The sequence below is a fragment of the Nuphar pumila genome, chromosome 13 (genome assembly GCF_984573655.1).
Source record: "Nuphar pumila chromosome 13, dmNupPumi1.hap1.1, whole genome shotgun sequence".
In the NCBI taxonomy this organism is placed as follows: domain Eukaryota; kingdom Viridiplantae; phylum Streptophyta; class Magnoliopsida; order Nymphaeales; family Nymphaeaceae; genus Nuphar; species Nuphar pumila.
The window spans coordinates 98,323,188-98,339,142 of NC_143261.1; the positions used below are offsets into that span (position 1 = coordinate 98,323,188).

The window sequence follows — 15,955 nt, forward strand, 5'->3', positions numbered from 1 at the left end:
GTACTATCAGACATGCACGACATGTTAGTACTACAATGATTGGATGAGAGGTTTATAATAACCTCAAAGCGTGCAAAATACACATTGTTGAAATCACATAAATGGTGATAATTGCCTTCACAGGTAAGATAGTCGAACTGGTTTGAAAGACCAGAGCATGTAGAATGGGTCTTCAGTTAAATAAAACCAAACGTACTCATTTGCCTATTTGTTTTCATCAAGGGAGAGGATGGGATGATACAAAAACTCTGATAGAAAGATTGTTAACAACTACCCCTCGAGAAAATGACTCGGTGTCTCCAGTCATCAGAGTTAGGGGATGGGACTACAAAAAATTATCTTAGGTGGTAGATCCCATGGACTTCTGCAAAAATTGGATGCATCCCTTGAACGAGTGGCCTCTAAAGAATTTTTTCTCTATCATTGACCGTCTCCTTAAGAGCGAACTCAGCTAGTTGTTCGGGATATCAAAAATGTATAGCATAACAACCCCTCGGACAGTCTCAGTTGTTTCTACGTTTCTCCTGTGCGTACCCTCAAGACAGCTAATATCGACACAAAGTTATCATGTTCACTTTACTTATTTTAACTTGCACACCGGAAAATGAACGATGTATATATTAGTTTGGGTTCTGAATTATGCTCATTTTGCTCACTCTCCGGAGACATCTGATAATATTGGAACGATACAGAAACAAGATTAACATGCTTATTTTTACTTATGTTAAATTGCATATCATGTATAAAATAAAGCATGTGTTAGTTTTGTTCTAAGTTGTTATTTGTACACCTACTAGTTTTTCATGAAACTGACTCATCTTATGGGTACAGGTGATGATTAGGTCGGTACGACAAGTGATAGCACGATGACATGATGATATCAAGATGAGACTAGTTTCCTGATGTTTTGCTTCTGAGGACATTTCTGTAATTTTGCATGAGGGTTTCCTTGAAAATTCCTCTTTTGTATAAACTCTAAATTATTAAAACTGCATTTTTTTACTCTAGTTGGTTTTGAATGTACGGAGTTTCAAATTTGGTGTAGAGGAAAGGTTTTGCAAGTAATGTGCCCAAGGTCCGTTGACTTGTTATTTCAAACATCATTTTTCGCTAAACTGCTATTTTAAACTCTGAAAAATGATCGATTACAAAGCTTTCAAACTTTTCATAAAAAGTCACAAGTCCGAGATTTTGGGGGCGTTACATCTAACCATCTGTGTTGGATTTGGGTCAGAATTCTGACCCATTTGCAGTCCCAGACACAAGATTCTAAAGTAGGTCAAAATAACCACCTTAATTTCCAGTATAACCTTTCACTAGTTTACACAATTGAAAACATAAAAGCATCAACGCACTTTATGTAACGATCCCAACTCATACCCCTTGAAAATGCGGAATTTTTTTTTTTAAATCATTGTGGAAATCTTCCCAGAAACCCGGGGCCTTTAGAGTTCCACTCTAAATTGGATAAAACAACCAACTACAATAGAGCTTACAATTATCATCAATATTGAACCAAACCTTTATTGAAATAATGAGTGATAAGTTTAGAGACAATTGTATACATGAAGAATTCAGAGTGCAATAATAACTAAATGAAACGAAAAGAAAATAAAAGAAGAGTCACGTTGTTCATCTGTGATCTGTCTAGCAAGTGCGTGATACCCGTAACTCCCCCAGAAGTCAGTCGCTTCACTGATCACCTGCGGCTGAAAAAAAACATAAAAGTAGGGTGTCAGAACCGAAATCCTGAGCACAAGTACTTCTAATGAAACAAGTGAGCTAAAGAGCACAGATAAGATTCCATGCAATAATTCAGAGGAATGCAATTATGACACTCTCATAATTCAATTAAGCATTAATGCAACAGGAAACAAGTTCTAAGCATGAAGAAACATTTAAGCACTAATAGAGATCACAAATAAAGTAAGCAAGACATTTAACGTGCATTATAAATTAAACATCATGTATTCACCATCATGTAATAATTAATGGAACAGATAAAATATGCAAGATCTAATGCATAACAGGAATATGCATGATTTATGTGCAATGCGTGAATACTTTATTGTCTTTAATTAAAATTTTCATTTCCATATGCATGTCATATTAAATGCATACAATTTAAGTTTCTCTTTTCAATTATCGTTGCCCGTGGATACACCAAACGGGTAAAATCCCCGAGGTCAAGTTAGGTTCTCAGGGTAGTTTAACCCACAATTTGTATTTTATTACTGAGTTCCAAACTTAGCCATCGACCGAATCACCTTCGAAACATTAGACATCCACATCTAATGTCGGAGACATCAGGGATACCCCATGCCCACAAGTGTCACTTTCTTGGTATACTAAAATAACAGTTGTGTCTAACACACCACCCCCAAGTAAAGTGACGGACTTTCCCTAAAACCGTGGTCAGGAAAAAGAACCTCAATATCGGGTTCAGGGGTCAAAGTAAAGCACACGGAGTTTTTGTATCCTTGTTCTCCAAAACCGAATTTCTAAGATTCTCATTCTTTCGATGGGAGATCTCAGAACATATATTACACTGTTTTTATTCATTATCTTTTTATTAAAAGCCAATTACTGAGTTTTGCAATTCAGCATACAAAAGCAAAGGCAAAAGCTCGCACCTACCCCTGCGAGGACCATCACGAGACTCCCGCCTGTAGAAACACCTAGAACAATGCAATATAGTGTAATAAAAATAAAGGTGATTTTTGCGATGCATTTAAAAGTAAATAAAAAAGAAGCATCTAGTACTCAAGGCTCTCCAGGCCAGAAATGATCCACTTATATCATCAATGCACCATAAGCAAAAACCAAAGCAATATGCCATTTATGACATAAATTACATGCCTTCCAAATGCACATTCGTATACTCTCTTTAGCTACGCACATGGCACAAAAATATTCATAAGCACGTTTTATTTCATTTCATATGTTAGTGACAAAAGCAAGCTTTCATTTAATGCTTATTCTTTAAATCAAGTGCACACTTGCCCTCATTACGCATACTCATGTCAATTTCACATTTGCTTATCAATCATACACGTGAACACCCACGCAGCCCACGCAGCTCCATACATGTGAACCCACATGAAACTCATGTATACTCATGCACTATGCACAACTTTGCACTAAACATAATACATAGACATGTCACATCCAGCAAAATGCATGAAAAATTGATGTTCATCAAGATGCACATATGTATATGTCAAATTAATAACGTGCATGTGCTGTAACATTCATGTGCACGTGTTCACCTGATCACGTGCATGTACCTTTGTGCAACTATTCACTTATATGCTTGCATTTGCGAGAGCTCAATTCAAAAACATGAACATTCGTTCATACAACCACCTTCGTGCAAAAGATATTTATTCAATCAACCACATGTACATAAATCACCTATACATTACCGGATTAAGCAAAACCCATCGATTCTAACACATGAAGCTTTTCAATCCTAATCTGTATTGAAAAACAACTTACATGTATGTATATTTTTTTTTCTCTACAAAACAAGAACTCAACATCGTATACATGTCTTTTTTTTTTTTTGCAACCAGCCGACCCAGTCGGCTGGGGTTCCAAAATCAGGCCCAGCTGACCTGAGTCAGCTGGGTCGGTCTGGTCAGACCCATACTTGACTGCCTGCCATGCAGGCTTAGCCAAATCAGCCCAGCCGACAGGGTCGGCTGGGTCTGACAGCACATGCACAGGCCCCTGTCAAGGCTGAACAGCCACACACACACACAAAAGGAACATTATATATATATATATTATTTATTTATTTATTTATTTTCAGAAAAACTTACACCCATAACTCTTCATTCGTGACATGAATTAGAATTAACACACATGTACGTAACCATGATCTGGAATTTAGCATGCATACCAAATGTAAAATTTCAGATTTAATAACATCAAGTAATATATATTAGTTGGCTTATCAAGCCCAGTCGACCTTATCGACTAGGGTTCAGCCCTACACCAGCTGAACCCAAACAGGTTAACCACCTGTTACAACAAGTCTTCTCATAGCTTGTTTTAAAACTCAGTCTTCAAAAAAACATAGATTTCATTCATTCAATTTTTTTTTTTTTCAAAACATGTTCACATAGCTCGGCCTGTCAGGCCAGCCGAACTGGGCTCGGCTGGTCTGACAGCCAGCCTACAGAAAAAAAAAATTCTTCCTTTTTCATTGAGAGACAATGTCAGCACCCGGCTGACAGGCTGGGCTCTGATCCAGTCCATCCAGCTGGGTCAGCTGGACCGGGCAAGGCACAGCGTAGTGCAGGCTGAGCCTGCGCATCGCCTGCCAGGGCCTGGCAGTCAGCCGAGTATCACTCGACTGGCTGCCAGCCGGCCTATGCCCCAAAAAACATTATGTTATATATATATATATATATATATATATATATATATATATATATATATATATATATATATATATATATATTGACAGTACATTTAAAATAAATTTCAGGGCCACGGGCATGCTTATTGAAATAAAAACGATTTTCAGAATGCATGCACATGGAATTTTTGCATAAAGAACATATGCATAGGTCTAAAAACTCAAATTTCATAAGATACACATCTCGTTTTAATATAAAAATGCATCCACACGTGTGTTAATCCACAATAACATTCAAGAAGATGAAAACATATGGATTCCATCCATGGATCTTAGAGTAAAAAGTTGGATTCACTCATCCACATGGTTTTACACTAAAATACCACAGGGAAATCGAATCGGTATTCGATTTCTCGCATGATTCAAAAGAAAGAACCCGTACCTTATGCGAAAAACAAAAAAGCACAATGGTGTAAGGAGTGGATGGGCTGGAGGAGAAGATCTTCTTCCCCTCTTTCCTCTCCTTCCTCTTTCTCTCTCTCCTCTTTTCCCTCTTTCTTTCTTTCCTTCTTCCTTTGTTCTCTTTTTTTTCACTTTAAATAAAGGGTGGGAGAGGGGGTGACGTTCCCCCTTCTCCAGCCCTCTCTCTTGAGAGAGTTTCCAAAAAAGGGAACTTTCTCGTAAGGCAAATTTCTAATTTTTTTGAACCTCCTCCCTTTGTTGACTTTTCCTCTCTTAAGACTCTCATCCTTTCTAAAACTCTCTTAACCCTTAGGTAAGAATAGGGACTCTTTTAGAGAGTCCCACTCGGCCCAACAATACAAATTCGGAATAATTATTATTTATTTATTTAATTAATTAATTATTGATTATTAATTAATTAAAATTATTTAAAAATTTCCAAAAATAACCAAATTGACCCTAGAGGCTTCTTAGCTATAATAAACCCCAATTTAAGGCTTTAAATTGAATTTAAAGCTGTAAAGGCATTGGTTTGGATTTGGATTTGGATCCGGATCCAAGCCCATACCCAAAACAAAAATGGATCAAGACCTGAATCAAATCCAGATTTGAAATAGGACCTAAATAGAACCCAAACCCATAAAAATTTGGATCCTAGGCCTTGGATCCAATCCGATCCAACCCCGGATCCATTTCGACAAACTACTCTTTTTTTTTTAAATTTGTGATTTTCGGGCCAACCGGGACTCGAATTCAGAAAAGTAAAATATCGTCAGGCTCAAAATTCTGAGACGCATCCAACGATATATTATACGAGTATCAAATTCCGAGTTTTGCCCGAATAACCCGAATTTTACTCGAATTTCGCTTGAATTTAAAGGTCGAAATTAAGACTCTTTCTCACGCTTCGTTTGGCTCGCCTTGACCTTGTCGATGAGACCTGAGTCAAGCCCAAACTCAAAGACTTCAGTCTAAAAATTGAGCCTTAAACGATATTTTTTTCCCAGACAACCAAATTTCCGATAAAATTATAAAATGACTAAGTACTAAAATAAGCGATATTACACTTTAACCAAATAATGAGCTACAAAAGATACCATAAACTTATGACACCCGGACACAAGGATGCAATTGAAATATTGAACATTCAGCACATCAATGGCTAGCTATGTCACATGGATATGGCCACATATACGGGGATACGACCATTTTTATGAGGTTTTCAATATAACTAGTATATAAGGGGTTATGGAATGGGAGCCAAAATGAAGTATCCATGTAATACTGCGTATTTTCGTACTTAGCCAAATTTTCGAAGTCTGGAAGAAAAATCGTTTGAACCTCAATTTTTGACCGATGTTTTTGAATTTGGACTGGGCCCAGGTCTCATCGACAAGGTCGAGGCGAGCCAATCGAAGCGTAAGAAAGAGTTTTATTTTCGACCTTTAAATTCAAGCAAAATTCAGGTTATTTGTGGGCAAAATTCAGAATTTAATATTCATGTAATATGTCGTTGGATGCGTTTTTGAATGCTGAGCGCAACGATATGTTACTTTTTCAAATTCGAGTTCCGATTGGCCCAAAAATTGTGTTTTTTCAAAAAAAAAAGCAGTTTATCAAACTGGATCCAGATTGGATTGGATCCAATAGATTTGATTCAAATTAATATGGATCTAGACTCTATCCAAGATCCATATTAATCTGAAATTGGTCCAGTCCAAAATCTATTTGGATTTTTGGAGATGGATTTGGATCTTGGATCCAGATCCAAATTCATACCCAACGTTTTTCTAGCTTTAAATTCAATAGCACAGTTTAAATTGGAGTTAAATAAGGCTAAGAAGTTTCCTAAATTAATTTGGCTATTTTTGGAAGCTTTTAGATAATTGTTAATTAATTAATTATTTAATTAAATTTTATTAATTCCAAAATTTTATTTTAGAGTTGATTAGGACTTCTTAAAGGAGTCCTTATTCTTACCTAAGAGAGATTAAGAAAGACTTTTAAAAATACCAAACTTAGAAAAGTCAAGTCTTAAAAAGAGTTGGAAAAAGGAAAGTTGAGAGAGAGTCCCAAGGGGGAAGCTCTCCCTCTCCAGCCCATCTAAAAAGGGCTGGAGAAGCCGGCTCAGGTTCAAAAAAAAAAAGTAATATATTTTTTTTCTGTTGGTGGGCTGTCCAGCCCTGACAGCACACCCACAGGCCCGGGCTGGGCCTGTGCATGAGCTGTCAGGCCCAGCCGATGGGCTCAGCTGGGCTGGCTCGGCTAGCCCGGGGCTGGCAGGGACTTGCCAGGCCCAGTCCAGCCTTGGGCAGGACTGGGACAGGCCTGGCAGTCCACTGTCAGGCCCGGCCTGGGGTCTGTCTAGACTAGACCCAGCCGACCAGGGTTGGCTGGGCCTGTTTGGAACCCCAGCCGACTAGGTCGGCTGAGTGTAAAACCCTTTAGAAAAAAAAAGGAAAAAAAGGGATCTATATATATATATATAGAGAGAGAGAGAGTTAACACAGTATGTGTGTTTTTAAACCTGAGAGATTGAATTGAATGTGTATACAGATTTTTAGATCTGATTATGAACATAATTTTTCCATGCCTTAATGGTATATTGACATGCCTGAGTGTTATGTTAAGTATAAAGCTTCTTTATAGCGCACGGGTATACATGAAATTTATGCAGATTTACATGCGTGCACTTTACAAACAAAACAATAGAAAAATACGGTGCAGCAGATCTGGGCAGCAGGCCAACCAGGCGTGACCGGGTGTGGCCACTTATTGATAGGCCGCAGGCCCAGCTGAACCCATTCAGTTGGCCCGGCCTGTCAGGCTGTTGGAGCCCAACCGAGTGGCTCGACTGGGCAGCAGGCAAAAAAAAAAATTTGTTCTATTTTAGTATTCCAGCCAACTGACAGTCGACTGGGTACAGACCTAGTTTTAGACCCAGCCGACTCTCAGTCGGCTGGGCATGAATCAGAGGTATAGTACTAAAAAAAAGAGCTTTTAATAAAACTTGTTTTTCAGCAAGGTGATTGGGTCGGCTGGCAGCCAGCCGAGGGAGGCTCGACTGACTGCCAAGCCCTGGTAGAGCATACACAGGCCCGAGCCGATCCTGTGCATGGTCTGCCAGACCCAACCGAGTGTCTCGGTTGGGCTGGCAGAGCCTTGTCAGGCTCAGTCCAGCCCATGGTGGCCAGTTGAGGAAGCGGGAGTGGGAAGCAATACGGGAAGCAGGAGCAGGAAGCGAGGCACTTTCAAAAATTTAGGAAGTGGGAAGCGTGGGACTACTTAGAAGCGAATCACGAACCGTCTCGGAAGCGAACCGAAAGCGGCCTAGGAAGCGAGGGGAAAGCGAAAAAAATAAAAAAATAAAAAATAAAATGGAAAAAAGAGGAAAGCGAGGGGGAAGCGCGCTTCCCAAAAAAAGGGGACGCTTCCCCATGCATTTCGGAAGCGCGACGTTTCGCGCTTTCAAAGCACGCTTCCCCTACTATAGGGGCGCTTCCGATAACTCTGGTCCAACCTCTCGGCTGGACTGGCGCGACAGCCTTCTTCTGCCAGGCCCAGCTAGGCCTGATCAAGACCCCAGCCGACAGGGTCAGCTGGGTGTTAAGACTTTTTTCACAAAAAAGGGCTTTATGTGGCAGGTTGCACCCAGCTGATTGGGTTCGGCTGGGTGGGGCTCGAACCTCTAGCCGACGGGCTCGGCAAGGCGATAGAACTACTTCAAAAAGAAAGAAAAAAATGTATAATTAACACCTTATGTTTGTTGAATCTGGAAATTGAAAGTAATAAACATGATGATTTCCAGATTTACTATGTGGGTGTATTTTGATTCTAGTACATGCTAAAAGTGGAAGGTTTCACATGCTTGAACTTATGTGACATGCCTAAACATTATGCTATTGTGAAAGTTGTTATAGTGCATGTGCATACATGAAATCGATGTGTGTTTATCATGTACAATCTTGCATAAATGTTCACATGTACTTATGAATCATGAATGAATGCATATGTGTTAAGTGATTATAATGAAAGCACTTCCACAAGGATGGTGAACACATGCATATGACTGTGGTAGCTCACATATGACTGTGGTAGATCGTGCCTATTGTTAAATTGATATGAATGAATGTGCATTTGGAAACGTGTTGGTATCATTGCATATATTGCATATTGTTATGATTTTTGCATACGATGCATTGATGATCGAAATGAATCATCATGGGCCTGGTGGGCCTCGAGCTTTAGTTTGCTCATTCGTTATTTATTTTTCATGCATCGTAAAACTCTCATTAATGTTGTTGCATTGTATTTCACTGTTCTATGATTTTTCGTGGGCGGTGGTCCCGTAATGGTTCTCGCAGGGGAATATGCGAGCTTGCGCTTTTGGTTGCATACTGATTTGCAAATTAAAGAATTGATTATTAATAATAAATAAAGATAAAAAAAACAGTGTAATATACGTTCTGAGATCTCCCGTAATTAGAATGAGAATCTTAGAGTTTCAGTTTTGGGGGACCACGAGAATACAAAAACTCTTTGTGCACTATTGATTACCCTTGAACCCGATATTAAGATTATTTCTCCTGACTACCATTTTAGGGAGAGTTCATCACTTAAACTAGGGTTGGTGTGTAGACACAGCTGTTGTTTTAGTATACCAAGTGACACTATTGGATGTGGAGGTCCTTAGTGTCTCAACATTAAATGTGGAGGTCTAATGTTCCGAAGGTGATTCAGTCGAGGGCTAAGTTTGAAACCTAGTAATAAAATACAACTCATGTGCTAAGTTACACTGGGAACTCTACTTAACCTCGAAACATTTTACCCGTTTGGTGTATCCGCTAGCAACAGTAATAAAAAGAAGAACTTAAATTTGTGCGCATTTAATAAGGGCATGCATATAAAAAAGAGAACTTGATCAAAGATAATAAAATATACATGCATGTGCATAGATATCATGCATTAGATCATGCATATTTAACTGATTCTCTACATGTCCTGTATGATTGAATACATGATAGTATATTATGTTGCATGCTAACTATTCTAAATGCTTATGTATACCATGTTTTTATTGCAATAGTATTTCTCTAAGTTATTGCATAAATTATTATTTGTATTATTTATGCTCAATTGTTTCATTAGAGGGATTCCTACACAGAATTTTTCAGATTTCTGACATCCCTATTTTTGTGATTTCCACAGCCGCAGGTGAGCAGTGAAGCGACTCGTTTCTGTGAGAGCTACGAGTGCTACACGTTTGCTAGACAGCTTCACAGATGGACAGCGTGGCTCTACTTTTCTTTACTTTTTTCTTACATTTAATTGTTTATGCACTCTAGTTTTTTATGCAATTGTCTCGTAACTATTATTTCTTAATTAATAAAATTTGGTTTGCTATAGTTTGGATGATAAGTGTAAGATCATTTGTGGTTGGTTGAATTATCCAATTGTGAATGAAACTGTAAATGCCCTGGGTCTCTGAAAAGATTTCTACAATGGTTTTAAAAATTAAAATAAAAAATTTCCGCATTTTCAAGAGGTATGAGTTGGGGTCGTTACAATCCATGTGACATAGATGGCTAGAAGATACAGGAAATTGAAGGAAAAGAAAGAAAAAGTAAAATCATTAGTTTTAGATGCTCATCATGGACAAATAATGAATGCTTGAAAATTTTTGAATATAAGTATGTGTACACACATGCACCACACACAGAGACAGATACACGTATACATATATATACTTGTACAAGTAGATTTAAAAGGATCTCACTTATGAACAGCACATAGAGGCAGTAGAGGAAATGAAAAGCAAAGGAGACATACACAAATACTCTGCCGATGTAGAGAAGCTAAATAATTTTCACAAACAATCTTCAATTTTTGTCTAAATTCAACTGCTTCACCTCCACAAAATGCTTCCCCAGCAAGAACAAAAGTATTCAGGTCTTCATAATTCTTCAAAAATTGATGAGTGCTTGTTGAAGATGCTGCTGAGCATGACAACAAGACAGATACACGACTAGTTGTCAGGTGCCAAAGGTTATTTCGACCTTTCTGCAGTGCTTGTGCAATGTATGCAATTGATTCCTTCCTCAATTGATCACAAGATGAAGTGCTGCTAGGAGAAACAGAAGGATCATTAGCTGCCTCACTAACTGGCCTCCGAACATCATAGGGCATAGCAGACTTTTGGGAGTTATCAGACAAATTGACTATAATATGACCCTCTGCTCCAGATGCTGTCATGTCTGAGCTAGATTGGCTCACACAGGAATATGCAACAGAGGTTGCAGTACTCTGCTGAATAGGCCTTTCAAAGTCCTCTAATGTTGATGTGACATGCAAAGTCTCCCCTGAACAAGCAGAGTTTTCTGGGACCTGAAACAATAATGTGATGCAGGAACAAAAAACTTACGAACAGCAATCCACATAAATCAAGCATAGGATGCATCATAAAGCACATACCTTATCCTGAAGTTGGAAACTCATAATTGCGTAATAAGAACTCATTAGCTTAAATAACATGTTGAGTGTTTTTGACAAACATTGTCTGAACTTGGACTCTGGTATTTGAAGACACAGATCACTATAGGTCAACCTGAGAACAAAGAAAACAAACAGCCATTACAGACCAAACAGAGGAAAATATAATGATCATAAAAGTTACATGCACCAACCAGCAAATTAACAGACTAAGAATCACATTAGGCTTGCTAGATGCAGTCTCCAAACAGCAAAACAAAAGACAGTCAGTTAAGACTTTGAAGCTCAAGACCAACCAAAAAAAGGCTTTCTGTTCCTATGTTTTACAGAAACCTTTTTGCCAGCACTCTATGGATTCATCTTGTTTCAGATTAACTAAAGATTAGGTTTCCAATCAAAATTGGTCATGTTTGCCTCCTGCTGGTTTGACTTGTTTCTTTTTCCTCTTTTGTTTATCTTATACTATTTGTGAACCATAAGGCCATTGCAGCCTAGATTAAATGTATACAGTTTCCCATTAGTATTTTTGTTCACCTTCCCATTGACAAATCTCAAAATTGACAATTGTAATGCCTCCAAAATTGGAGACCCCTAACTATTTAGGAAAATTTTGAAAGCCTTGTAATCATTCCTTTATCAAACTTTTAAAATAGCAGTTCAGTGGAAAATGGTGTTCGAAATAACAAGTCAACGGACCTTGAGCGCATTACAGGTGAACCTTTTCCATTATACAACGGATTTGTAACTCCGTACATTCAAGGTTTTAAAGTTTATATGAAAAGTGAAATTTCAAAGAAACCCTTATACCAAATTACAAAAAAATATCCTCATGTGTGAAACGTCAGGGAAAGAGTCTCATCTTGATGTCATCACGCCATCGCTTGCCGTACCGACCTAATCATCACTTGTACCCATGAAACGGGACAGATTGATAAAAATCTAGTAGGTGTATAGATATAACAATTCAAAACAAAACTAACAAAGACGTTGCTTTCGTGATGTGTGCTTCAGAATAAGTAAAATGAACATGATAATCTTGTTTCGATATTAACTATACGCATAGGAGAAACGTAGAAACAACCGAGATTGCCCAGAGGTTTGTTATTCTATGTATTTTGATACCCCAGACAACTAGTTGAGTCTGCTCCTAAGAGGACGACCATATTAAAATGTAATCAATGTAATATATATATATATATATATATATATATTTATATATATAATAATATTATTATATTTTATTATTATTATATATATAAATAATTTTCTTTTCTTTACCTTTTTTTCTTTTTAGTATTTTTGGGTCTCTAGTTTACATGGAACTAGACCCAACTTTATTAGTCAAGTCTTAGTCAAGACTTGACTAATAAAGAGTCATTGGAATTAGGTCCAACAACTCTAATTAGAGCTGTTGGACCTAATCCAACGACTCTTTTAGGAGTCCTCTTCTCCCCTCTTCACTTTGTGTATATATAGGGGTGCATCCCCTAATGTAAAGTGTGACTTCTACAATGCTTTTCAAGCATTTCATATTATGAATAAAAATCCCTTATTTCATTCTTGCCTTTTTCCATATTTACCCTTTTATGGGTCTTGCTTAAAGTGTCTTTTAGACACTTCACTTGTGTGATTCAAGTGGTTTCGTGGAAGATCACCATTTTATTACATGGTATCAAAGCAACGATATTTTTTAGATCTTGAAAAGCATCTGCCTCAATTTCCGTGCTTCATTTGCAAAGGTGTGTTATCTCCATGTTCTTGCAAAAAGTGTTTCGTCACTTGGCAAAGAGTGTTTCATCACTTGCCAAAATAAAGTTTTTTATCGACTACAAGAGGATTCATTTGAAGAGAAGGACTTGAACAACAACATTGTATTGTATTATCTTCTCTCTATTCTTTTACCTTTTTTTATTCTCTCATCTACTTACTTCACACCCTTGTAAAAGATGGATGACAATGAGAAAATCACCATCATACCCATGAAATTAAACGACACTAATTATGTGATGTGGGCTTCAATCATTAAGCACCACATTTGGGGAAAAGGTTTGAGGGGAATAGTAGATGGTTCTGATTCGGAACCAAAACTATCTCCCACTAAGAAAGAGGGTGATAAAGAAGTTCCTCTAACGGAAAAGGAGAAAAGTAAGGCTTTAGCCTTGTACGAAAAGAAATGGAAAGAGTGAAGTATGGGGCATGCAAAAATTATGCCGTGGCTTATTAATAGCGTAGACATTAAAAAATGCTCTAGCCTCGCTAAATTTGAACCGTTGTTTGGTGGCTCTGGTCAGCCCTTGACACAGGGGGAAAACAATAGGGAGACGAGAGAGGGCAGGAGGGGCGGCACCCTCTTGCCGTGTGCTAACCAAGAGACGAGAGAGAAAGGGCAGGAGGGCGGCGCCCTCCTGACGACAACCGGCAAGTGAGAAAGAGGCGGAGGGTGCGTCTTTCCACCGAAAAACAGAGAGATGGGAGAGGAGGCAAGAGGGGCAGCCCTCTGCCTGCTAACAGAGGAAAGGAAGAGGGCAGGAGGGGTGTCGCCCTTCTTCCTGGGGTTTCGATGCAGCGAGAGATCGGTTGTCACGAGGCACTTACTTTGATGCAGCGAGGGATCGACTGTCACGAGGCTCTTGGGTGCTGAAAATGAAAACACGACTCCCACAACCGTGCAATGTGTGGAAATGAGTAACACAATGACACCGTGAAATAAACGATGTTGGCTTTATTCAATAGAAACTTAATCAAACTAGAGAATGGAAACAATAGGAAGGAAAAAACACTGGAGGAATAAAGAAATCAAAAGGTTGCTGCCCACTGAACGTAACAGAGCAAAAAAAAACCATAAAAAATGTCCATCTTCGCTGCCTTTTACGTAACCCTCAGGTTGGGTTAAGTAGGCTGCATATCGGGTCCGGATCTTGGATCCCGAACCCGGGACCAAGTGGACCCGATACCATCAATCCTTGTTGGAATAGTTGTCGTGAGCTGTTTTGTTCGCTCGTCGGGAATATGTACGCATGGGTACATCATCCCTGCATTACGGTACCACGATCGGGGTCAGATCCATTACTTGGGTCCGATCGTCGATCCCATTGGGCAGGTCTGGTCCCATGCCTGGGTCAAGCTGTATAGATCTGGTTTGGTCATGCTTTGCATCATTCTCCCCTAGTGGGGAAAAAGTCGGCTCTGACGACTTGTTGTCACCACGGTAGGCATATAGATCAGACACGTTGAAGATAGGCGAAATGAGTCAATCTGCGGGTAGTTCAAGGAGGTAGGCATTCGAGCCTAATCGCCGGAGGATCTTGAAAGGGCCATATTTCTTAGGATTCAACTTATCATGAGTACCCACTGGGAAACGCTCAGGACGCAGGTAAACCCATACTAACTGACATACTTGAAATTGAACATCACGACAACCTTGGTCGACGATAGCCATTTTGGAAAACCGGTCAACCACAACTAAGATGGAGTCAAAACGATGCGATGTTCGGGGAAGACCCACAATAAAATCCATAAAGACATGTTCCCAAGGCCGCTCAGGGATGGGCAAAGGAGTATACAGACCGCTATTCTGACGTCGACCCTTGGACACTTGACATACTCGACAACTCTGGACAAACTTGACAACATATTTGCGCATTTTGGGCCAAAAGTAGGGTTCATCTAACAGTGTGAATGTCTTATCATGTCCAAAATGCCCAGCTAGTCCCCCTTTGTGTAACTCAGAAATCAATTGTAGCCTAAGGAAGAATGCAGGCACAAATAGCTTATTACCTCGAAAGAGGTAACCGTTATGTATAACGAACCATGGATCTGTCGTGCTAGTAGGGAAGAGACACCCTTCCCAGACCTGCTAAAAATCAGGATCCGTCGGGTACAACTCCTTGCACTGCTCAAAGCCAATGACTTGCACGAACATAGTCATTAAAAGACTATTTTTCCTGCTAAGTGAGTCAGCTACCGTGTTCAGAGTACCTGATTGATGGCGAATCGTAAACGTGTACTCTTGCAAGAAACTGACCCACTTGGCGTGCCTTTGCACTCAACTTCTTTTGACTATTTAAATACTTCAACGCCTCATGATCCGTGTACAAGACGAACTCCTTATAAGTGAGATAATGCCTCCAATAACGAAGGGCTTGTACAACGACATAGAATTCGATGTCATAGGTAGAGTACTGACACCTCGACTGAGTCAACTTTTCACTAAAGAATGCAATAGGCCTGCGGTTCTGACTTAGGACGACACCAATTTTCACTTTAGAGGCATTGCACTCAACCTCAAAAACTGCGCTAAAATCAGGGAGGGCTAGGATGGGGGCACTAGTCATTTTTTCTTTGATGAACGTAAAGGTCTTGCCCGCGGCTGGAGTCCAATGGAAATTAGTACCCTTTAGGCATTTCGTGATAGGGGCCATGAGGGTGCTAAAGTTCCTCACGAAACGACGGTAGAAAGTGGCTAGCCCGTGAAAACTACGGATATCTCCTATAGTCTTTGGGGTAGGCCATTCTACAATCGCACGGACTTTGGTGGGATCCGCCTTTGCTCCATCAGACGACACAATAAAACTCATAAATACCACACTTGACGTCATAAACTCACACTTCTTGGCATTCACATACAACTTCTCCTTC

The 15,955-nt window shown here is 39.3% G+C and overlaps 1 protein-coding gene across 2 annotated transcripts in view; it reads right to left on the reverse strand.

Annotated features, from left to right (window-relative positions):
• The window catches only part of LOC149819390 (uncharacterized), a 112,958-nt gene that overhangs the window by 42,740 nt on the left and 54,263 nt on the right, over positions 1-15,955 (reverse strand). For both annotated transcript variants that reach the window (XM_089986047.1, XM_089986048.1), the window contains 2 exons: positions 11,300-11,432; positions 10,658-11,212 (listed from right to left, as the gene is read on the reverse strand). In XM_089986047.1, the coding sequence (XP_089842173.1) occupies positions 10,658-11,212; positions 11,300-11,432 (688 nt within the window). The remainder of the gene's footprint in view (positions 1-10,657; positions 11,213-11,299; positions 11,433-15,955) is intronic.